Source organism: Artibeus jamaicensis, unplaced genomic scaffold (genome assembly GCF_021234435.1).
Source record: "Artibeus jamaicensis isolate MK-2021 breed Jamaican fruit bat unplaced genomic scaffold, CSHL_Jam_final contig_241, whole genome shotgun sequence".
Lineage (NCBI taxonomy): Eukaryota > Metazoa > Chordata > Mammalia > Chiroptera > Phyllostomidae > Artibeus > Artibeus jamaicensis.
In genome coordinates this window covers 8,632,422-8,656,611 of record NW_026521509.1, presented here as the reverse complement: position 1 = coordinate 8,656,611, position 24,190 = coordinate 8,632,422, and the positions used below count along the sequence as shown (strand labels likewise).

Genomic DNA, 24,190 nt, shown 5'->3' with positions numbered 1-24,190 from the left:
GTGGGTACGTATATAAAGTGCCGTTTGCATCCGATACCTCGACGAAGCCAGCTATGAGAGGCCTGGGGAGATGGATGCGGAGGGAGAGCGGCACTTTGACTGAGAGCAAGGTCAGAAGCGCGCTGCCCCACGCTCCCCGCCGCTGAGAAGTTCCTTGGACGCGAACAGACGTCGACTGCGGCTCTGCAGGGCGCGGAGCAGCGAGCGAGCGAGCGAGCGAGCGAGCGAGCGCCGGCGAATCGCCCACGCCCGCTGCGGGGAGAGGCAGTCCGCGCACCTCCTACCCGGCTCAGCCCCGCGCGCCCCGCCATGGCGGAGGTGGGGGGGGTCTTCGCCTCCTTGGACTGGGATCTGCACGGTTTTTCCTCGTCTCTGGGGAACGTGCCCTTAGCTGACTCCCCGGGTTTCCTGAACGAGCGCCTGGGCCAGATCGAGGGAAAGCTGCAGCGAGGCTCGCCCACGGACTTCGCCCACCTGAAGGGGATCCTGCGGCGCCGCCAGCTGTACTGCCGCACCGGCTTCCACCTGGAGATCTTCCCCAACGGCACGGTGCACGGCACCCGTCACGACCACAGCCGCTTCGGTGAGGACTCGGCCGGGAGGGGCGGGAGGCGAGCGGACACACAGACGGCGCGCTGGGTCGCTGACCGCGCTGAGCCCCAGGCTCCGGGCGCCACGGACCGCCCCCAGCTCAGTGCCGTCGGGGCGGAATGCCGCCAGGGACTCGGGGCTGGCGGGACGTGACCGTGTGCACTTGAGCCGCGAGGCGTCAGGGCGCCTGGCACCCTGACACGATCGGGAGGGGACGGGGACGCGGGTGCCTTGAGGTGCGGCCTCTCCCTTCCCTCCTTCCCCTGGGTGTGAGGGGATCGTTCTGGGACCTGGACGCTTTGCTTCAGATGGAAGCAGGTGAAGCTGGGAGAGGGGAAGGACCACCCGCCGAAGAAGTCAGGGACCGCCGGCAGCTGCAGTGCGGGGCTGAGCCTCGAGGGCAGGGTTGTCGCTGCCGCCGCTGGCCTGGACCAGCAGCCTTGCTGGGCTATGGATGTGGGGGGCGGGCGGCCCACATCCAAGTCGCTTTTGGCCCGCACCTGCCGCCTCTGGGTTGCTCTGCCCAGGGTGGGGCCAATCCGGACAGCAGCAAGGCGTGAGCTGGGTACTGGAGAAATTAGGAAAGCCTTCCGGTGTCCACCGTGAAAGGGCACAAGCCCCGGAGTAGATTTTTGCCCGGAGCTACCTGTGGACTCCTTGCCTCGGGGAAGAAGCGGTCGTGGGCCCACTCTCAGCCACAGAAACAGGTGTCTCCTGGGCTCAGGACAGGAAATGTCCAACCTCCAGGATTTTTGTCTGTGTCCACCTCCTGCAGACTGTTCAAAGGGCAGAACTGCTGGTCTCACATATGCAACACAGTTAATATAAACCTCAACCTGAGAAAGAGATCATTAGCTTTCCAAGCCAATGTGTTTGCTCCTCCATAATTTGGTCATGTTTCATGTTCGGTTTGCTATTCTCTACCAAGCCATTGTTCAGGTGCTGTGACAGCTACCCTTCGTCCAGCCCTCTAGCCCCCAGTGTCCCTACTCCCTCCCAAGGACCCTGCGGCCCAAGGGTACCTTCTATCCCTAAGCCCATAAGAGACGTTTTGCCTACCTTCAGACATGAGCAGTTCCCTTCCTTTGCCCACCCTCCTTCACTCCCCAAAAACCTCCCCATCCTCCTCCTATTCCCGGTGCCTTGTGAGGGCTGCATCTGGAGCACACAGTAAAGAGTGGGGGCTGCGCAGAGGCCAAGTGTAGCAAACAACTTAGGGCCAGGGCTGGTCTTCCTTGCTGGGAGCAAGCAGGAACCCTAATGAGCTCTATGTCATCCTGGAAAAATGCACTCACAGAGCCGCAGTGCAGTAGGCGGTGTGTGGGGTGGGGGTAACACAGGGGTGCAGGTGTCTGGATAAACTTGCAGCACGTCCTCAAAAGGGCGATAAGGTGGCGTGGAGGGAAAGGCAGTGTTAACTTGGCTCCCTTTCCTTCCATTGCTTAGGACTTTGCAGTTCCCTTTTGTTCCTCTTCCAAGGTAATGGGACTCCCACCCCGGCCTCAAAGCCCCCTCCCCCCCCCCGTAGGCTCCCAAAAATGGCCAAAAAATATTGGAGGGGCTCATTCCTGATATACAAAAGCAAAATCATGAAATGATGGGCGGGGGGAAGCAGAGGTGGAGAAACAAGGACAGTTGGCTCCCAGCAGCTACAAGTGGTTTGTCTGACTCTGTGCCTAAGCTGAGCCCAATAACCTACAAGGTCAGCATAAATCAGTAATAGGCTCTTGGGATAAGTGGTCTTTAATTACCTCCCTAAGGACACATCTCGATTTCTTTTCATCTCTCGGGCCTGCTAAGGGTGTTAAGTTTAAGGAGAAACCAAAGGAAATAAAACTGGCAGGAAGAAGGGATGTTTTCACTGCTGCTTAACTGACTGCTTCGTTTTGGGTTTTGCCTTAAAAAAAAAAAAAAAAAAAAAAACACCCTGCCTGAGACCCACCTCTGCATCACCTTTTCCCTTTCCTCTTTCCTGGGCTTCCTGGCACTTCCGTGCATTTCCTCTAAAGGAGATGATAACTGGTCAAAGTTGTCTCTTTGTAACATCCCCTACCAACTACCAACTTTCGAACACACTTTTACTCTTTCTCAGCCTAGCTTTTGGCAAAGAAAGAGGTGGCGTTTGCGTTTGCTAACTCCTCCCTCCACATTTGAGTTAATCAGCCAGGGTATTCAATAAATCGAAACTTTAACATTCCATAAGTGCTTTAGCAGTCAACATTCCAGCAGGGTAAAGTAGGCCAGACTTAAGATATAAAATATTATAGATTTCTGCTTGGGGGGAGGAGGTAGTCTCCAAAGGCCATGTAAAGTAAATAGCTATTTGTTGTAATTGGAGAGCAGGGCCCCCAAGGATTACCCTGGAATCCATGTGTTCAGAACGAGTCGGGCTGAGCCCAAGAGCAGCCCCGACTCCAAATAATAACCTGTTGGCAGAGCCTATCCTCCCCCTCCCCACCCCCCAACACCCCCATTCTGCAATCAGTAGCCAGGAGTGCTCCAATCTCCGCCTGGCTGGTGGCATTTACGGGAGGTTCACAGGGATCCTGACATTCTTGAGGGGCACCTGTGGACTGGCATAGTAGGGCTTGGGAGCCAGACCGGAGGAGAGGCCTCCCGCCAGGTGGGATGGAGCAAGCTCCTGCAGCTGCTTTGGGTTTTGAGCGATCTGGTTCTTATTTGGCAGGACGCCAGGGCAGCACTGTCTTGGCCATGAAGGTCTGAAAGGATGGCTGAGGGAGCTCAGGCAAGTTACGGAGCCAGATTAAATGACATGTTAGCCAGTCTTCTGGCTAGGTTCTCAGGCAGTGGGACCCGGGAATTGTCAAGCAAAGTCCAGAGCTGAGGTGGGCAGGTCAAGATATGTGACAGAGCAGAGGGAGGTCCTGGGCTCTGGGGTGCGGGGGGAGGCGGTGAGAGAACTGAGGACAAACTCTGTCTACTTAATACTTTGCCTCCACACTTTGCTGTTAACACCCCTCTCCAGCTGTAGCTGGGAAAATGAGAAAATGGCTTGTTTTCTCTCTCCCTTCACGCTGGCTGGAATTCAGGAGAAGGTTTAGGAATATCTGTTCCATCATCATGTGCCACTGGGTTCCCACAGTTTGAATCCAGCTAATAGGAAAGTTGGCAGAGGAAAATGATGCCCAAAGACAGCTGGCCAGGGATGATCCCAGCTGTTGGAGACCCCTGTTACTGAACACAACCCAAGTGACTTCCGGTATGATCTGTCCTTTGGCATCATGTTAACAGAGAATTGGAGAAAAACTGTGGTGACTCAAATGGCCACACCTCTTGGGTTTCATGATTTGTTCTCACACCAGGTCTTGGACGGTGAGATCACAAGCTGACCTCGGCTACTTAATGAGCTCAGGGTGCTTAGAGACATGAGATTCTCAGGGAATGAGGGAGCTACGACTTGAAGCTCAGAAGTAATCTGCCTGAGCGGAGCAAAGACTGAAGGCCCCAGTGGGTTGGTATCCCGCAAAGCTTAGCGCCCAGAACTGAATCCTGAGAAGCTGCCTCATTTCCTTGCCACACTGGCTGTTCTTCTTTCACTCTATTCCTTTTGCTGTAGCCCTCTTCAAACGTAGTAGAACTAAAAACAGTCCTATCAGTGTGGCCCAACTAAGGCAGAGCAGAGCGCAGCAGTCCCCTCCCTTATGCCAGCTACGAGACCAGGATCGGTACAGCCCAAAATCACATTAGCTTTTTTCCTTTTTTCCTACGTGTTACACTAGCTTTTTAATCATGTTTTATTTTTACGTGACTAGTTTTACATCAGCTCCTTAATAACCTCCTGAATCACCTGTGCCAAGCTTACCGCGTTCAGTCCAGTCCCCTAAGCCACTGTTGCGCGTGTTTTGCTAAAGCCACATCTCCCCTTTGCAAAGATGGGCAGACCGGCATTTGAAAAAATGCATGAAAACAGAAAAGAACAGTACATGTTTTTAAGGAAATACACAGGGCTGCCTGAAATGGGGAGCGGGGTGGGAGCAGAGTATGGACATAAAAAGAAAGAAATGGAGAAATAAAAAGCCCCTGCACAGACCGATGATAATAGGCACAAAAGAGAGCAGTGTGATTTACTCAACTGTCTGCACTTGAGGCTTACCCTCCCCCTGCAAAACCCAGACACAAAACATCTCGGGTAATTGGTCTGGGGACCAAAGTGCAGGACTTTACATTTTATTCTAATTAAAGCTTATTTTGTTAGAGTCAGCCCATTTTTCCATTCTCTTGAAACCTCTTTGGATTTTGTTTGTCACCCTCTCAGCCGTATGTCTTCTGGAACGTGGGTAAGCATTCCCTCTATGTCCTCATACAAGTCATTTATTAAAATGGTAAACAGGGTGCCACCCAAATCAGAATGTCACAGTACATCTAAAGGGTTTGGCCCTTTAAATCGGTATCTGCTTAACCGTCACTTGGCACCGAGTATTTTCCCTTCCCCTCCTACCATATTCTGTCAACCTCTTTTCTCAGAACTCCTTTGTACTACGACAACCAGACTGAAAATAAAGTTTGGAGGACTTCAGTGCTGGAGGCCAAAGGCTACATTGTGAGTGTTCTGCACAGTGGCAGCCAAAGAATTTGACGTTCTTCAAATGGGCCATGGAAACATGTGCCCTAGAGCTGCCACACCAGAACACCCGCCCACCCGCCTGTACCACTCAGGCTCTTTGGACTTCCCACTGGAGTTTTGAACCCGATTTCAAAGTTAGCCACTTACATGTTAAAGTGCCCCTGAAGAAATCAGTCTAAGTTTCTATGTAGATTACATAGGATATTACTACCCTTAAGAATTGCATTTTTGGATAAGAAAGACAGCCAGATAACAGCTTACTTCATATCTTTGGGCGCCCCTGGGAGTCAATCATAATCAAGTTTAGGTCTGTACATTGAAAAGCACCAGAGGAAACTAGTTGCCCATTAAATGTGCATCCATATAATAGATCTGTGTCCATATCACAGACATGGTATCTTAGGAAGAAGAATAAAGTCTTCAGTGTCACCAGCATTTCAGGTTTTGGTCCTTTATTCCCTCTTAGTGGTTGATTTCTTTTTTCCCTCTTACTGCTTCTCAGTAAATAAAAATGGTCTGAAATCCTCACCTCTAACCTTGTCAGCCAGAGGGACATGCTGAATGTCTTCCCTTTACCCTGAAAACTGCAACATCTAAAATCAGTACCAAGTCTGATACTACCTGCCAACTCTTTGCCATGGATAAACTTGAAACGCTCAAGAGAGAAGGGGACAATGACAGGCTTGTCAGCCTGGGGCTGCAGCGGCTGAGAGCACTTTTCTGAGAAACCTCTTACCAGGCCAAGTTTTGTGTCCCGCCTATGGCAGGAGAAACAAACTTCGTGAGTGGCCTGTGTGGCCTTTGTTAGAGGCAGCTACAGGCAGTTGACAGCCTCATGTGGCTTTGAGGACATGGGAGCTAAGAGGGTGCAAAACAAGTTCAGCCTAGAGGACAGCGAGGTAATGCTGTGTGCTCGGGGGAGGAGGGAAGGGACTTCGGGAAGAGAGAGAAAAACCTGGCTCCATTCTCCCATTTACAGAGCTGCCCTCCCATTTCTTGAAATGGTGGTATTTAACAGTCATAGTGGCTTGTCATTAGGATCTTTTGTAGCCAAAGCCTTCTTCTGGTTTAGTCTCTTCCTCATACTGTGCCTAAGGGTGTCAAGCAGAGGCAGATGGGTTTCCCTTATTTTGCGTATGGAACACTGAGGTCCAGAGAGACTCAGTGTTTTCTCTGTGGTTCCATTCCTGCTGCAAAAGATGGCTTACTCAGGTCATTCTCAAAAGACACCCAGGGCTGGCCTCCAGTTGTGGGTGAATGACTGGTAGCTCATATTACATGCACAGCTTCTTCTTAGCTTGATGTTAGTGATGGAAATGACACTCACTTTTTTGGCTCTAGGCATCCTGGAGTTTATCAGCCTGGCCGTGGGGCTGATCAGCATCCGTGGAGTGGACTCTGGCCTATACTTAGGAATGAACGAACGAGGAGAGCTCTATGGGTCGGTAAGTTGAAGGTTTTCTTTTCATCAGAGGCTATTAGTACCAGTATTTGGACAATATAAGGCAAAAATATAAGCCTTTTATCTGGCGTTTGAAGGTACTTTTGTTGATGGTAAAAAATGAGCGTCTTCTATCACGTGTGGCTTCCCGGGAAGTTGCTGCATAACACTTTCAGTCATTCAGCCTCCATCAAAACATAAGCTTTAGCCTGGCTGGTGTAGCTCAGTGGATTGGGCGTGAGCCTGTGAACCAAGGGGTCGCTGGTTCAATTCCCAGTCAGGACACATGCCTGGGTTGCAGGCCAGGTCCCCAGTGGGGGTCGCACAAGAGGCAACCACACATTGGCGTTTCTCTCCCTCTCTTTCTTTCTCCCTTCCCCTCTCTCTAAAAAATAAACAAACAAAATCTTAAAAAAGCATAAGCTTTACTATGGCATACCGTTTTCTCCTTTTCCATTTGAGGCCCAGCTGGTGCGATGATAATAGTAAGCTGTGCTGGTTTGTTAGTAGATGGTAAGGGTTTGGGGCATTGACCCTCCTGAGGAGCACATCTGAATTTTAATGCCCAAAGGAGTGGCAGACTGGCCAGCACAAAAACAGGTGATGGAAGAGCTGGCCTTCCGATTGAGGCTTCTGAGATAAACGATGCAGTCCCTGATTTCCAGATTCCTTCTGCTGAGTCCCAAAGGCCAAGTGAAACAAATAAATGTGAGGGTTCCAGGGTGACAGCCCTCAGTCTCCAGGGTCTGGGCCTGGGTTGGCTGCAGTGCATGTTCTCTATTCTGGAAGCTAGCCAAGAGCTGGGGACTGGGCAGTGACTTTGCCGACCTTAACCCCTTCAGGGGATCCCAACTCATGGTGTTGGCTTTTGAGTCACAGAGCATGCTTTCTGGCTGCCTGCACCCCTTGAAATCAGAGCACATTTTTCCCTGACACCTAAGCGATAGGCCTGTCCCCAGCACTCAGTATCGGCAACCCCAGCAAGTACTATGGCGGCTGGATCAAGTGTGAGAAGGGACAGAGGCAAGAGACTCAGGAGCTGCTAGCTTGAAGTAGCCAGATTGGAGGAACTGTGCAAGGAGATCTTTTCTAAGCTTGCCAACTGACAGGCCTGAGACCCTTCATTAGGAGCGATCACAGCTCACCTCTCATGGGACTTTATATAGATCCAAGGCCTTTGCCTATCAGTTGACATGGTTGACTGGAATCTCTATGGATTTGAACATCCTTAGCCCTAAGCAGGGAGAAAACTCAGGGGTGCCAGTGGGGCTCTGGGCAGCCATAGTAGAAATTCTCAGGCTCTGAAAAATCTCAGGCTCTGTTGTAGAATTGTACCCCTGAAAACCCGTATAATTTTACTCACCACTGTCACCCCAATAGATTCAATAAAAAATGTTTAAAAAAGAAAACTCTCAGGCTAAACACCCCTGGCCCAGGAGATAGCCAGGTGAGGCTATCTCCTCCAGTGTCCAGCCTTCAGGAAAGATCTCACAGAAAACATTTTTGTGTGGCTCATGAAAGAGGCTGAAGGTGATACAGCTAGGACTGTTTGGTGCTATTTGGAAAGAAGATACTTTAGTAATACCAGGAGAGGGGACTGAAATTTTCTGATATCAATGTGCTATTGCTATTTCAGGGTTCTCTACCAGTGAGCTGGGATGGGAGAAATAGTCATATAATGGCCTCTGCTTTGTTTTCTCACCCTTGCAGAAGAAACTCACGCGTGAATGTGTCTTCCGGGAACAGTTTGAAGAAAACTGGTATAACACCTATGCTTCCACCTTGTATAAACACTCGGACTCGGAGAGACAGTATTACGTGGCCCTGAATAAAGACGGCTCACCCCGGGAGGGATACAGGACTAAACGACACCAGAAATTCACTCACTTTTTACCCAGGCCAGTAGATCCTTCTAAGTTACCCTCCATGTCCAGAGACCTCTTCCGCTATAGGTAACGGACCCTAGTGTGACCTCTGTAATCCGTGTACTCTGGGGCCACAGTTGTGTCTGCAAGCACTATATTCATAGCTTTTCAGTCCTGTTTCCTATCAATTTAGATAGCAGAGAAGTACTTGCTGTTCAACTCGACCCAGCTGTTCCCTTGTTGTTCAAAGTGTATATCAAGGTTGGGTTATTTTGGGGAGGGATATGGGGGGAGGGGCAGGCTAGAGGGAATCTTGTATATACTCTTTTTCTTTACTCATGTTCTTTCCCCTGAGGTGGCAAGAGAAAGAATGGGAGCCCCTGCCAGGGGCCAGGGGTATCCTGCCCCACAATCTACCCCGATACCTTGACAAGAGGTAAATGAAAGACTAAACTATCTGCCACAGACGCTACCTACAGAGCTTTGGAAAACTCTCATTCAGAAAATCCTCAGGGCTACAGCCCTGCTGCAAGCCCTGCCTGCATGGGCTCTGCAGGTTTCTCATCTGTCCTGACATGCAGTTTTCCTGCCATTGGAAGTGGGAGATGGGGTAGGTTGCAAGAAAATGCTATTAAAATGTCAGCATGGATACTGTGCATAAGGACAAACTATTTATGAAATGTATATGCTATTTATTTTATATATTTATTTATTTCAGAATAATTTTATTTTTAATGAGAGATGCTATGACTGGATTTTCATCAGAAAGAATAAGGTCCTACTGAAATGGGATAAATGAGTTATTAAAGGCTTTTATTGGCAATAAAATTGTCTTTATATTGTAACCACTGTCAAATTGTATTGATTTGTACTTTTAATAAGATTAGTTGGTTAGCTTCTTTTTCTCCAACTCCTTAGAATCTGATGATTCTAGGCATCATACTGCCTAAGCTCTCGATGACTCATCATTCCCAGTATTAGCATGAACTAGGAGACCTATTGGAAGTCCTTGCTGATTCCATGACATTAAACGTAGTGGCAAACCAAAGCTTCAGGAAAGCCTGGATCAACAGCTCTTTTCAAAGCTCCCACTTGAGCTTAGGACTGGGTGTAGGGAAACCCTCCTTTGGCATTTGTCTAGGGCCCAAAGCCTGGAGATCAGAAACTATAATGGGTGGCTTTGTACTTTACTTATTTTTACTAAAGAAAGTTGATTTCCAAAGTCATAGAGGTGTAGTAGAAGTTGCCATCTGGGCTATGTGGGCTCAGGAAACCAGTTACAGAAGCAAAAGAAGGGTCCTTGGAGCTTTGCAAAGAGAAAGGCAATGGTAGCATGCCTTGGGGAGGGGAAGGTGGCGACCTGGAGTTTGCCGCCATGCTCTCATGGCTTCTTACTTTAGATACGAAGATGAAGGGATTCAAAATAAACACAATCAACAGGGAGACTGATTTTTTTGAACCAGTCAACTTACCTTCCAGAGGTGTTGTCCTACTCCTTCTGCAACCCCAACACTCACCCCTTGCCGGTGCTTTTCCTACAGAATCATTGGAAGCTGTTAACACATTTGCCTAAAGCAGTAGTTCTCTGAGTATATAATCTCTTGACCAGCAGCATCTGGGAACTTGTTAGAAATGCAAGTTATCAGGCCCTAGGCTAGACCTGCCAAATGGAAAACTCAGGGTGACATGGGGGAAGTCCAGCAATTTGTATGTTAACCAGCCTCCCAGATGATTCCTGTACATATTAGAGTTTGAAGCCTACCACCTATAAAGGGATAGTTTTCAAAAACAATTCTGTGTGCAGCTGGACGGCTTATAAATAAAGTTTTAGGATAATTTCAGTCCATAAAAAAAAGTAGAGCGGCTCTAGGTAAATCGGGAGGGTGGTTTAAAATCCTTGGCATCTTTACTGATATTTACTGAAGCAGGAGCATATGGCTAGTAGCATTTCCAAAGTGAATACTGTCAGGAAACAACCAAAGCAATCAAAGTCTCACTGAGTACTCAGGCACCAAGAAGGGCTAGTGGGAAACAGTTTGTGCCTTAACATAGTTCCTCCTGCCCTGGCTGGTGTGGTGTGGTAGTTGAGTGCTGGCCTGTAAACCAAAGGGTCCCTGGTTCAATCCCAAGTCAAGGCACATGCCTGGGTTATGGGCCAGGTCCCCAGTTGGGGCGTGTGAGAGGCAACCAGACATCGGCGTTTGTCTCCCTCTCTTCCTTCTCCACTCTAAAAAACAAATAAATAAAATCTTTTAAAAAAAGACAACCTTCTGGTGTTCCTCCATCACATCATATAGACATCTGCTATTTTTCCAACTGACTGAACAGGGGAAGCAAATATCTTAGGTAGCAGCTCACTTAAAAATCCACACCAAAAAGTCTATAAAAGCTCATCCAAATCTAAATACCCAACAGGAAAGCCACACATGTGAGATTCTCTATACATGAGATAGCGAATAAGGCTGCAGAATGAAGAATGCTAACTTGCATTGCATGTGTGATTGTATATCACTCACCAATAGAATCACCAAGGCAGTGAGTGCCCAGGGCTAGGGTGGGCAGTGAAAGTTTCCTGGCAGTGGTCATGCCTGCCATGAAGAACTGACAGGACTTGGAGAGGCAAAGTGGCTGACAGACATGTATATGTTGGACTACAAGGAAGAGACATTGCCTCCAAAGATCTCTGGGGAAAGGATGAAAATCAGCTGTGTCACAGTTTAAATCAGTGCACAGTTTAATGCACATCACACCTTTATTTAAAAACCAAAACTTTACCTACATTATCTATGCTTAGCTATCTACAAGTCTGATAAACAGCCACAACTTTGTTTTTTTTTCTTTTTTTTTTTTAGGCAAAAATGTAGCTTTTAATGTTTTTTTATTTATTTTATTTTTTATTTTAATTAATTTTATTTAGTTATTTTTCAAGTACAGTTTTTTGTCTATTTTTCCCTTCCCAGCCTTCCCCGCCCCTTGCTCCCCACCTCCCTCCCATTTCCACCCCCCTTAGTTCTCGTCCCTGTGTCCTTCCTATTTGTTCCTCCAGATCCCTCCCCCTTTTTCCCCTTAACTTCCCTTCCTTCTCCCCTCTGGTCACTGTGTTTTTCTTTTTCAATGACAGCTGGCATTCAGTATTATTTCATATCATTTTCACATGTATATCAAAGTGGTTACACATTTACAGAAAAATTTATGAAGTGATGCCCCTGATAAGTCTAGTACCCATCTGGCACCATTGTATAGTTATTACAGTATTAGTGACGGTATTTCCTATGTTGTGCTTGCAGCCACAACTCCTGGGGGCTTGTGAGGTAAATGAGAGCTCTTTCAACCAATAGGAAGCTGGCACTTCCCCATGAGTAGGGCCAGTGTTACTCTAGTGAGGCACTCGACACGGGTTTGATATGTCCTGACAAGGCCACAAGCACCACACTACGGGATGGGATTTACAAAGAAAACACCACTGTAATAAAAAAGGGAAAGACTCCCAATCAGGCCATACATTTTTTCTCTGTGTGGAAGTAGAGGGAAAAGAATAGAAAAGGGGTGTAGGCTCCAAGGAGGCAGGAGGAGTTCATTAGGAGCGAGGGAGGCACTCTTTGGTATTGAATTATAGAAATAACAATGAAGGGGCATATGACCAGAAAATGTCAATAGGCAGCTGTTTTCATTTTAGAAAAGAGGGGAAAGATAAGTTGCGGGAAAGGAAATGGAAAAGAGATGACCTAGTATCCCTACCTCAGTCGACACCTGATTGCCAACCTAAAGGGGATTTTAGAGCACAGGTGCCAAACACAAGGCCCACAGGCCAAATCCAGCCCAGCACCTTGTTTCTACCAGCAGCAGCACTGAGCTCCTTGCCCCTAGTTAAGGAGTAGTTACATTTATAGAGTTCTAAAGTTACATTTGACCCTTTGAAGGCAACCGCGAAGTTGATGTGGCCCCCTGGTGAAAATGTGTATGACACCCCTGATCTAGAGAAATAAGCTCTGGACCTCTGGTTTTGAATGAAAACACACAGAGACCATTTTTTACTCATTATTGCATCCCTTCCAGTGTTTGAAGTGTTCTTGGAATGAAATGAACATGTAACAAATGTTTGTTAAATAAAGGGATGGTTGGTTGAAAGAATGAATTGAGGAAGTGAATGAATGGAGAGAGACAGAGACACCTTTAACAAACATGTGTGCTACAAACGCCAGTGAAAGAGAATAAATGTATCATCTAACTGAATCATCTGAACTGTTATGCTAAGTTGAGTATTCTTTAAAAAAATTTTTTTATTGTCATTCAGTTACAGTTGTCCCACCTTTTCCTCCTTGCTCTCTCCTGCCTCGTCTGTCCCCCACTCCCACAGTCAGTCCCCCCATTGTCTGTGCCCATGAACTCTATTCATGTTCCTTGATGACCCTTCCCCTTCTTTTCCCCATTATCCCCCTCCCCCCTCCCCCTTTCACTATCAGTTTGTCCTTTATTTCAATGTCTCTGGTTCTATTTTCTTCATCTGTTTATTTTGTTCATTAGGTTCTGAGAATTCCTACATAGGCAAAACTATGACAAAGTAGACAGACTAGAGTGTGTCTCAGGAGACATAGTGTGTCCCTGTCACTGGAAGTTTTTAAGCAGAGGCTAGACATCCTCCTGACAAGGATGTTGAATCATTGAGAGGGGACAGGGTGAATACTAGATAAGAATGGCAGAATGTCACTTCTGGCCAAGATGGAGGCATAGGTGGAAATACTGTACCTCCTCGCACAACCAAATTTAAGGACAACAAAGATTTAGAAACAAAACCACAACCGGAATAGACAGAAAACTGAACTGTACTGAAGTCAGACAACAACGAACCATTCATCCAGACTGGTAAGAGGGGTAGAGTCAGCAGCCTGTGGAGAGGGGTCTCGGCAGGAAGAGATGGTGGTTGGCAGAACCAGGTGTGGGGAGGAAACAAGCAAACCCAGTGGGGTGAGCAAGGCAATTGGCTGACAACTGACACACATTCGCCTGCAGATAAACCAGGCAAAAAATGGGCAGTGAGACAGACCATACAACCCAGGGCCACAGTGCCAGGGAATAAAGCCTAAAAGCACCGACTGGAAAAACTTTCAGGGGTTGAGGGGCTGGGAGAGGCTCCCAGCCTTATAGGAGAGTTCGTTGGAGAGAACCACAGGGTCCTTGAACATACACAAGCCCACCCACCTGGGAACCAGTACCAGAAGGGCCCAATTTGCTTGTGGGAAGCAGCAGAGGGGACTGAAATCCGAGAGAGAGGAACAAGCACCACTGCTCTCTCTCTGACCCCGCCCCCACATACAGCAACATGGGTTGCCTGCCCTGGTGAACACTTAAGGCTCCTCCGCTCATACATAACAGGCGCCAACAGACCAATACATTATGGCTCAAGAACAGCTCAAAGCCCCAGAGCCAATAATTATAACAGACCAAGAGATAGCCAACCTATCAGATGCACAGTTCAAAACACTGGTTATCAGGATGCTCACAGAACTGGTTGATTTTGGTCACAAATTAGATGAAAAAATGAAGGCTACACTAATTGAAATGAAGGAAAATGCACAGGGAAACAATAGTGATGGGAAGAAAACTGGGACTCAAATTAATGGAGTGGACCAGAAGGAAGAAACACCCAACCAGAAAAGGATGAAGAAACAAGAATTCCAAAAAATGAGGAGAGGCTTAGGAACCTCTAGGACATCTTTAAATGTTCCAACATCTGAATTATAGGGGTACCAGAAGGGGAAGAGGAAGAGCAACAAGTGAAAAACTTATCTGAACAAATAATAAAGGAGAACTTCCCCAATCTGGCAAAGGCAATAGACCTCTAGGAAGTCCAGGAAGCTCAGAGAGTCCTAAAAAAGTGGGACCCAAGGAGGAACACACCAAGGCACATCATCATTACATTAGTCAAGATTCAAATGAAGGAAATAATTCTAGAAGCAGCAAGAGATAAGGGGACAGTCACCTACAAAGGAGTTCCCATCAGACTGTCAGCTGATTTCTCAAAAGAGACCTTACAGGCAAGAAGGGGCTGGAAAGAAGTATTCCAAGTCATGAAATCCAAAGACCTACATCCAAGATTGCTCTATCCAGCAAAGCTTTCATTTAGAATGGAAGGGCAGATAAAGTGCTTCTCAGATAAGATCAAATTCAAGGAGTTCATCATCACCAAGCCCTTATTCTATGAAATGTTAAAGGGACTTATCTAAGAAAAACAAGATAAAAATATGAACAGTGAAAGGACAGCAAACTCAGTTATTAACAACCACAGCTAAAACAAAAGCAAACTAAGTGGATAGCTAGATCAGGAGTGGAGCCACAGAAATGGAGATCACATGGAGGGTTAGCAACAGGGGAGTGGGAGGAGGAGAGTGGGGGAGAAGGTAGAGAGAATAAACAGCATAGATGGTGGGGAGAAAATAAACAGGGGGAGGGCAAGAGTAGTGTGGGAAATGTAGAAGCTAAAGAGGTTATGACACATGGACATGAACTAAAGGGGCTGGAACATGGGGGGAGGGGTGTGAAGGGTGGAGGAGAATGAAGGGGGGAAATGGGACAACTGTAATGGCATAATCAATAAAATATATTTTAACAAATAAATAAATAATTGAAAGTACTGTTTGATATACTAAAAAAAAAAGAATGGCAGAATGTGGCATTAATTTGAGGTTTACTCTGTGGGACCCCCACATTTCTTCTCAGTACCAATAGTGGTCTGAGAAGGCATATATAAGACCTAAGAGTGCTTCTCAACTGCTATTCGAGGCCACGGAAAACACCACAGGTTCCACAAACTTGGGGTTCCCGAGGTCCGTGGATGGCCCCCTGGGCCTGAACTCCCAAAATAGTATGTATATTTTTATGTGTATGTACATCTCACCTTTCATTGGTTCTCAAAATATCCCCTAAAATGTTAGGAATAACTAAGTACCTTATGACTTTCCACGGCCTAAAAGCATCGGCTATAAGAACTGCTGGCCACGGTGACCCTCTGTGAAAAAGTTGACAGTCTTTACTTTGGGATTTTTTCCTCAAAGATGTAGATTTTATATGTGAAACCTTTGAGTCCTGTCTTCTAAGACAAGTATGGCAACAGGGAGGAGGGAGGAGTTGAGACAGCTTCACTGCTTGGTGGTTCTGAACAAAACTTAGCCCAGGGCCAGCCCCAGTCACAGACCTGGTATAGCAACAAGACCCTTCCCCTCCCTACACACTGCTCTCTTCACTCCCACTGCCACAGGCAAATGTCATTCCTATTCAAAGCACAACTGGAGACTGAACCCACTATGGACAGACACAAGGAGCTTATCAGAGCCATCAAAGTCGATTCCTTCCCAAAAGGAATTTAATCAGAGGCCTGAAACAATAAAAGAACCTGACTTTATCTTACCTTTCCCATCACTGCAGCGATCAGCCACTGACTCTCTGGCTGAATAGTCAGAAATCCACCAGTATCAGGTCTCTAGTTGGGCCACAGTTCATACAGCTTTGGTCCAAGTTGCCTGGAGAGCAGGTCTAGCTATCATCCTCCTGAAAACGCTGGCCCTGGGGACTGCTTTTCCTTCTCTCTGGAGTAGTGGCACCTATATTGCCTTTCCCCAGCACTTCACAAAAGGGATCTGTTGAGGATGTGACAGGTTAGGGAGAAAGGGACCAGAAAGGAAAAAGCCTCTCTGGAAAAGACACATTTACTGTCAGGCATCTAACTCCCTTGCCTAGTAAAAGGAACTGAACAGAATTTAGTTTGTCATTCCTAGACCTCCCCTATTCTCAACAGAAAACGGAAGGCCTTTATAATAGGTCCACCCTATAGCGCTGTGGGGGCGATTGCAGAGATAGCCAGCTGTTTCCTTGACCTTTTTGATAGTCTCCACTCCTGCATCCCAGCATAGGCTGTTTTCCCTCTGTATCTCTTTCCAATTCCCAGACAAGGTCTGGAATCAGCCTTCATCTTTATTGATGGCAACCGAGCAAAAGACATGCACATGACATGTCCTTCAGGTCCTGGAGTCAAACCAACCTCATTTACATTCAGATTCAGTGCATTGGGCATCATTCTGCAAAGCGAAAGGTTGCGGGTTCAATTCCTGGTCATAGCACATGCCTGGTCTAAAAGAGAGGAAACCAATCAATTTTTCTCTCTCACATTGATGATTCTCTGCCTCTTTTTCTTCCCTCGTTCCCTCATAGTGGTGAATAAGACAGATGTAGTTCCTCTCCTCATGACATGGTGAAAGCAGACAGACATAAACAAGTAAACTTACCTATTGTAATAAGTGCTGTAAAGAAAGAGTACAAGGTGCTAGTGCTATTAGAGTGTTTATCAGAGAGATATAACCTATTAAGGAGGTAAGACTTCCTTAAAAAGTGATGCTTAGGATGAGCCCTGAAGGATGAGTTAGGTATTAGCTTTGTTGGGGTAGAAATAGCTTTCATGCAGAGAACAGGAATACATAAAAGTCCAGAGGCAGGAAGGAATTGGGCATGATTTTAAAAAATTATAGGAAAGTAGTATGGCTGAATTGTAGTAAGCCACAGTGTCTTCACCTATTAGATGAGGATGATCGTATTACCTACCTCAATAGCTGTTGCTGTAAAGATTAAATAAGGTAATATACATAAAGTGTAAAATGCTTAACATGGTACCTGGTGCACTGTAAGTGCTCAATAAATGTTAGCTATTGCTATTACCTTGACTTCATTATTTATTAGTAGTAGTATGAATTTGAAGACATATCTCTGAATGAACATATGCATTGTTCCACCGCCCCATCCCCTTCTGCATGTATGCTTCTTCTGGGGTTTTACAAAGGACAGGTACTGGAAAGCAAGATGGCACATGCCATACAAATGTTTGTCTCTTACTAAGAACATATGAGAGCACCAACTTGGAAACTCCATCTACTAATGTACCTGGTGTGAAGCAAAGCAACAGAATCTCTCAGCCCTCACCCAACTTCTATTTTAGTTACATTTTAGCAGTGCATGCCAGTCCCAGAATCCTCCCTTGTCCAGGCTCCCATCACCCTATCAAGAACTGACAGTGTTGGCTTCCAGCCAAGATGGCAACATAGGCAGACATGGCTCATCTCTTTCCAGAAACCGTCAAAATTTCAACTAAATTATAGAACAACCATCACTCAGGAACACCAGAAATCAAATTGATTGGAAGTCTGACAACTACACAGTTGAAGAAACCACATCCAGACTGGTAAGAGGGGCATGGACGCAGAATAGACTGGCCCCACACCCATGTGTGGTGGATAAAAATTTGGGAGGGATATCTAGGGAGCGAGGAGTCCCAGACCCACACCAGCCACCCCCAGCCCAGGGTTCCAGTGCCAGGAAGGTGAGCCCCCACAACTTCTGACTGCCAAAAACAGCAGGGATTGAGTCAGAGGAGGAGGCAGCTGGAGCCCTAAGCAGCTCCTCTTGGGGAACCCACAAAAGAACTCACTCCCTCTGAGCTCCAGCACCAGGTAGCAGCTTGAAAGGCACCAGTGGTGTGCAGGAAGAGACTGAAGTGTCTGGCTACAGGTGAACAGAGGCCATTGTCCCTTTGTTGAGCACTCCAAGCACAAAGCCAATAGGCTGCTGCCATATCTGAGACTCCATCAACCTGTCTAACACTGCCTGACCCACAGTGAAGATCCACAGAGGCTCTTCCCCACCCAACTTACAGGCCCACCCAAGCTGATTTCCCACAAGAATCACTGACCTTCAACTCGTAAATCCTATCAAACAAGCAACAGCTGGTTTCATTGAGCCCCCCCCCCGCCCCCGCAGTGGCAGCCAGATTAGAGTCACAGCTTGGCTTCACCTGGGAATCTCCAAAGTCAGCACAAGTAGCATCCATCTCAGATTGCTTTAGAGCTCAAGCAGGGTGCCCCAGGCAAAACACAGGTGGGGGCTGACCCAGGAAACCCCAGGACCAGAGCACCCAGTGGACAGCTACAGACCATGTGAGAGCACCACCACCTGTCCCTGCACAACTGCTCCTCCACGGAAGGTGGAGGTTGGTGGTCAGTGGTCACAGCCAGTCCTTGCAGCTGATGGGTCTAGGTGAATCTTTCCCATTAATATGCCAACAGTAACTAAGACTGAACTACAAGAGAAGAGTGTACTCAGTCCACAGAAAGGGTAAAACTTGAGCACCCAGCTTGGGTGATAGGGGAGGCTGTGCCAATGGACTCTACAGGACACTGACTACATCAGGCCACACTAGCAAGACACAGTCAAAGGAGCTCTAGCTAGTACATAGAAACCAACACAGGGAGGCTGCCAAAATGAGGAGACAAAGAAACATGGATCAAATGAAAGAGCAGATCAAAACTCCAGAAAAAGAGCTAAACAAAATGGATATAAGCAATCTGTCAAATGCAGAGTTCAAAACACTGTTTATAAGGATGCCCAAGGAACTTAGTGAGGACCTCAACAGCATAAAAATGATCCAGTTGGAAACAAAGGATACGCTAACTGAAATAAAGAACAATCTATAGGGGAAAAAACAGTAGAATAGGTGAAGATGAGAATCAAATCAATAATTTGGAACATAAAGAAGCAAAAAACAACCAATCAGAACAAGAAGAAAAGAATCCAAAAAAAAAAAATGAGGGTAGTATAAACAGCCTCGGACAACTTTTAAGAGGTCCAATATTTGCCTCATAGGGGTGCCAGAAGGAGAAGAAAAAAGGCAAGAAATTGGAAATCTATCTGAAAAAGTAATGAAAGAAAACTTCCCTGATTTGGTGAAGGAAATAGACATGCAAGTCCAGGAAGCACAGAGAGTTGCAATTATGATGAATGCAAAGAGGCCCATTCCAAGACACATTATAATTAAAACGCCAAAGGTTAAAGATAAAGAGAGAATCTTAAAAGCAAGAGAAGTTAGTTACTGGAATGTTGCTAGATGGGAGATAGGAGGGGGAAAATGAGTGAAAGGGTGAAGGGATTAAGAAGTACAAATAGGTAGTTACAGAATAGCCCTGGGGATGTAAAGCACAGTATAAGAAATGGAGTAGCCAAAGAACTTATACACAGGACCCATGGACATGAACCATGGTGGAGGAATTGCCTGAGGGAGTAGGGGGCACTGGGTGGAGTGGGGCAAAGAGGGAAAAATCAGGACAACTGTGATAGCATAATCAATATAATATAATTAAAAAATTTTTTAGCCCTGGCTGGTGTAGCTCAGTGGATTGAGCGTGGGCCTGCGAACCAAAGGATTGCAGTTTGATTCCCAGTGAGGGCACATGCCTGGTTGCAGGCCAGGTCCCAGCAGGGGATGTACGAGAGGCAACCACACATTGATGTTTCTCTCCTTCTCTCCTTCCCTTCTCCTCTAAAGATAAATAAATAAAATATTTTTTTAAAAAAGAATTTTAAAAAATTAAATAAATGCACGACAGAAAAAAGAATAGACTGTTATGTGGGTGCCACATATCCCAAACCCTCCTTTTTCATTTCTCTTCCTTATAGTTGTACCCTTTGGGTCCTATCCCAGTCCCCTTTAACATGCCACACACTAGACCCCTGGTAACCCCCTGAGGATGGGTATACACTTGTGCTGTCAGTTTCCAATTTCCCTGTGTCCCACCAGTTGTAAATACCTCAAATTCCCAAACCCATCTCGCCTTACCTATCACTGTATCCTATAGGTCTCCCTAGGCTTCACTATTGGGCTACTATACTTACACACAATAGGTCTTAAAACTTTCCTCCAGTAGAAATCCAGGGCATTGCCTCCTCAACAGAAAATCTGAATATATATATATAGCACAGAGTAACTTAGACCCCACCCAAAGTTCCATCCAACTCTAAAGTGCCCACGTTCTCTGCTTCTGATTTTGATTGTCAACATTTCCAGGTAAAGCTATGAAAACAGGCTCATCAAACGGCTGCACTGCAAACACAGTCCCATCAACCTGAAATGGACCCGCCCTTTTCTGCTTGACAGCCCTTTCATTCATTTGGTTTTGATTCTGTCTGGGACTCACCATAGCTCATCATAACAACATCTAACATCTAAACAACTTCTCTGGTAGGCACCTTGTGTAATTGTCTAAAAATACAGACTCATCAGCTCTGTTGGGACTTCCTAAATCAGATTTTCCAATGGAGAGGTGTGGTAATGTATATCAATGGTTCTCACAATTGTTGACCTGAGGAACCCTTAGGTAAAAATTACTGAGGACTTCAAAGAGCTTTGGTTTATGTGAGTTGTAGTTATTGGTTTTTACTACATTAGAAATTAAAAATCAGAGTTTTTATTATCTGATCATTCACTTCAAATCACAATAAACCCATTAACATGACTATAAATCACGTTTTCATGAAAAATAACTGTATTGCCAAATATTTAGTGAGTGGTATTCTTTTATATTTTCCAAATCTCTTTGATATCTGCTTTTATAGAAGACAGCTGAATGCTTATTTTGGCTTCTGCATTCAATCTGTTGCTGTATGTTCTCTTGGTTGAGGTATAGGAAGAAAAACTGGCCACTCCCAGATCCATGATTAGAAAAGAAAGGACTTCATGGACTCCACAAGTTTTGAAACTACACTTTGAGAATCGCTGCTCTATTTCACAAGTCTCCAAGTAATTCTTATCATGGAAATAGGTGGTAAACACTGCGTTAATTCATGTGAGATGTTACAAGTCTCCATGTTTCCAGCTCGTACCTTCAGCCTGATCTAGATCAGGCACTCTCTGGTCTCTCTCTGTAGATGAAACCTTACTTGCATTTCACTAAGACACAAGCCATCTAGTAGTGGCTTCCTATCAATCCTTTTTTGGTACTATTTAGTTTTGCTTTTTTCTCTTTTAAGAAAAATATCTTTAAAGTTTTCTATTGTGGTACAGTATATATAACAAGATTTGCCATTTTAATCATTTCCAAGTGTACGACTCAGGAGAATTATAGTCATAATGTTGTACAACCATTGCCACTATCTACTTCCAAAACTCTGTCATCACCCCAAAGAAAAGTTCTAAAGCCATTAAACTATAACTCCACATTCCTTCCTCTTCTCAGTCTGTAAGTGACCACGATCTACTTTGTCTCTGCGGATTTCCTGTCCTGGACATTGTCTAGAATGGAATCATACAAGGTGGGATCTTTTGTGACTGGCTTCGTTTCTGTAGCATCACCTTTTGAAGGTTCACCTATACCGTATCATGTGAAAGCACTGCATTTCTTTTTATGGCCAAATAGCATTCCATTGTATGGATATATCACATTTATTTATCCATTCATCAGTTGATGAGCATTGGAGTTGTTTCTAGTTTGGAGGTATTAAGAATAATGCTGCTATGAATATTTGTGTACAAGTCTTTGTATGAACATGTTTTCATTTCTCTTGGGTATACACCTAGGAGTAGAATGGCTGGGGTGTATAGTATTTCTATTTGAGACACTGCCAAACATTTTTTCTTTTTCTCATAAATAGGTAGTATTTTATTATAGACTAGTGTTTGTTATATTTTCTTCATATTATTGAAGCATTATATTGATTTTAATTTTTAATGTATTTGGCTTTAAATTGAGTTTATTGGGGTGACATTGGTTTGCAAAACTGTACAGGTTTCAAGTGTACAACTAAGTAAAACATCATCTGCACACTGCATCATGTGCCTATCACTGCTTTTTTGACCCAGCAATCCCACTTCTGGAAATATAGCCTATGAATCCTGAAAAACTAATTGGAAAGAATATATGCACCCCTATGTTCATTGCACCATTATTTACAAGAGCCAAGATTTGGGAATAGACCAAACACTGTTTCAAAGAGGCCACACCATTTTACATTCCCATCAACGATATGTGAGGGTTCTGATTTCTGCACGTCCTCACTAACATTTGTTACTTCCCACTTTTTAAAATTCTAGCTCTCCTGGTGGGTGAGTGTGAAGGGGTATTTCACTGTAGTTTTGATTTGAATTTTCAAGGTGACTAATGGTGTTGACCATCTTTTTCAGTACTTCTTGGCCATTGTATAACTTCTTTGGAGAAACGTCTATTTGGAATCTTTGTTCATTTTCCTTTTTAAAAAAATTTATTTTATTTTTAGACAGAGGATAAGGGAAGGAGAAAGACAAACATCAATGTGTGGTTGTCTCTCACAGGCCCCTCATTGGAGACCTGGCCTGCAACCCAGACATATGCCCTGACTGGAAATTAAGCCCAGTGACCCTTAGGTTCGCAGGCTGGTGCTCAATCCACTGAGCCACACCAGCCAGGGCTCTTTGTTCATTTTCAAATTGGGTTATATGTCTTTTTATTATTGAGTTAAGAAATTTCTTTATTATGGATACAAGAATATAGTGTGAATTAGAGATTCAACTTCATTTTTTTGTATATGTGTGTTCATGTATCTTGACACCACTTGTGGAAAACTATTCTTTCCCCACCAAATACTCTTGGCATTCTTATTGATAATTAATTGACCACTGCTATATGAGTTTACTTCTTCATTCTCAGTTCTACTTATTGGTCTATATGTCTATCCTTATGCTAGTACCACAGAGTCATGATTACTGTAGACCAATTTGTAGTAAGTTTGGAAATCAGGATGTGAGAATCCTCCAACTTTGTTCTTTTTTTTCAAGACTGTTTTAGCTATTCTGGGTTCATGGAAATTCCATATGAATTTTAGGACTAGTTTGTCAATTTATACAAACAACCAATCTTAGATTTTGATGGAGATTGTGTTGAATCTGTAGATCAATTTGTGGAGCATTTGTCATCTTAAGAATATTAAGCCTTACAGTCCCTGAACATGGGATGGCTTTCCATTTATTTAGATCTCCTTTAATTACTTTCAAGCAGGCTTTAGACTCATTTTTCCTTTCCTCCTCTTTCCAAGAGTGTTCCTCCCTCTCTGAAAGCTATGTCCTTTCTCTGAACAGTTGATCCAAAAGTCTTCTACATAGCCTTATCCTTTGAACATGTTCAAATTTCTCTCATTCTTGAAGAACTTCCTAAACATACAAGTGAAGGATGAAACCAATAAGAAAAATATCAAGAATTTTGTAAACTCTTTAATAAAAAAAATAGCCCTGGCTGGGTTGCTCATTGGTTAGAGCATCATTCAGTACACGCAATGGTCATGGGTTTGATTTCTGGTCAGGACACATACCTAACGTTGCAGGTTTAATCCTTGGTTGGGGCATGTCCTGGAGACAACCAATCAATGTTTCTCTCTCACATTGATATCAATGGTTTTTTTTTCTCTCTCTCTCAAATCAATAAACATATCCTCAGGTGAGGATTAAATATATATAAATTAAGAGGTAAAAAACTTGGGGAAACATTTGCTACAAAATTTTAAATGTTATCGTTAATATACTAAATAGAGTACCCACACAAATATATAGCACCACCAAGTCTCCAAAAGAATATGGGCAAAGGACATAGACATTTCAATTCATAAAAGATATACAAAAGATTTTTAAAAAATGAGCAACCCACTTCAACCTCAAAAGTAATTAAAGAAGTGCAAAACAATGAAATCTATTTTTCTTATTAAATTAACAAAGTTTTAAAAATATAATAATACTAAAAAAATGTAATAATGCTCAAGACCAATGATGGTGCAGAGAACTAGGCTGAATCACACTGCTACTGGGAGAATACTGATGATGTAACTCGATAATATAAATTAACTAATTTAAAAATGTTTGCACTGCCTTAG

At 44.9% G+C, this 24,190-nt stretch overlaps 1 protein-coding gene across 1 annotated transcript; it reads left to right on the top strand.

The window, feature by feature from the left end:
- The first annotated feature begins 255 nt into the window (after nucleotides 1-255).
- On the top strand, nucleotides 256-9,304 carry FGF16 (fibroblast growth factor 16). The gene is made up of 3 exons (XM_037132213.2): nucleotides 256-583; nucleotides 6,518-6,621; nucleotides 8,328-9,304. The coding sequence occupies exons 1-3, from the start codon at nucleotides 310-312 to the stop codon at nucleotides 8,571-8,573; spliced, it is 624 nt and encodes a 207-aa protein (XP_036988108.1). The 5' UTR covers nucleotides 256-309; the 3' UTR covers nucleotides 8,574-9,304.
- Nucleotides 9,305-24,190: the final 14,886 nt, after the last annotated feature.

Coding starts and splice junctions, on each gene's coding strand:
- FGF16 (XM_037132213.2), top strand. CDS start 310: ATGGCGGAGGTGGGGGGGGTCTTCGCCTCCTTGGACTGGGATCTGCAC. Junction 584..6,517: donor TCACGACCACAGCCGCTTCG/GTGAGGACTCGG, acceptor TTTTGGCTCTAG/GCATCCTGGAGTTTATCAGC. Junction 6,622..8,327: donor GAGGAGAGCTCTATGGGTCG/GTAAGTTGAAGG, acceptor TCACCCTTGCAG/AAGAAACTCACGCGTGAATG.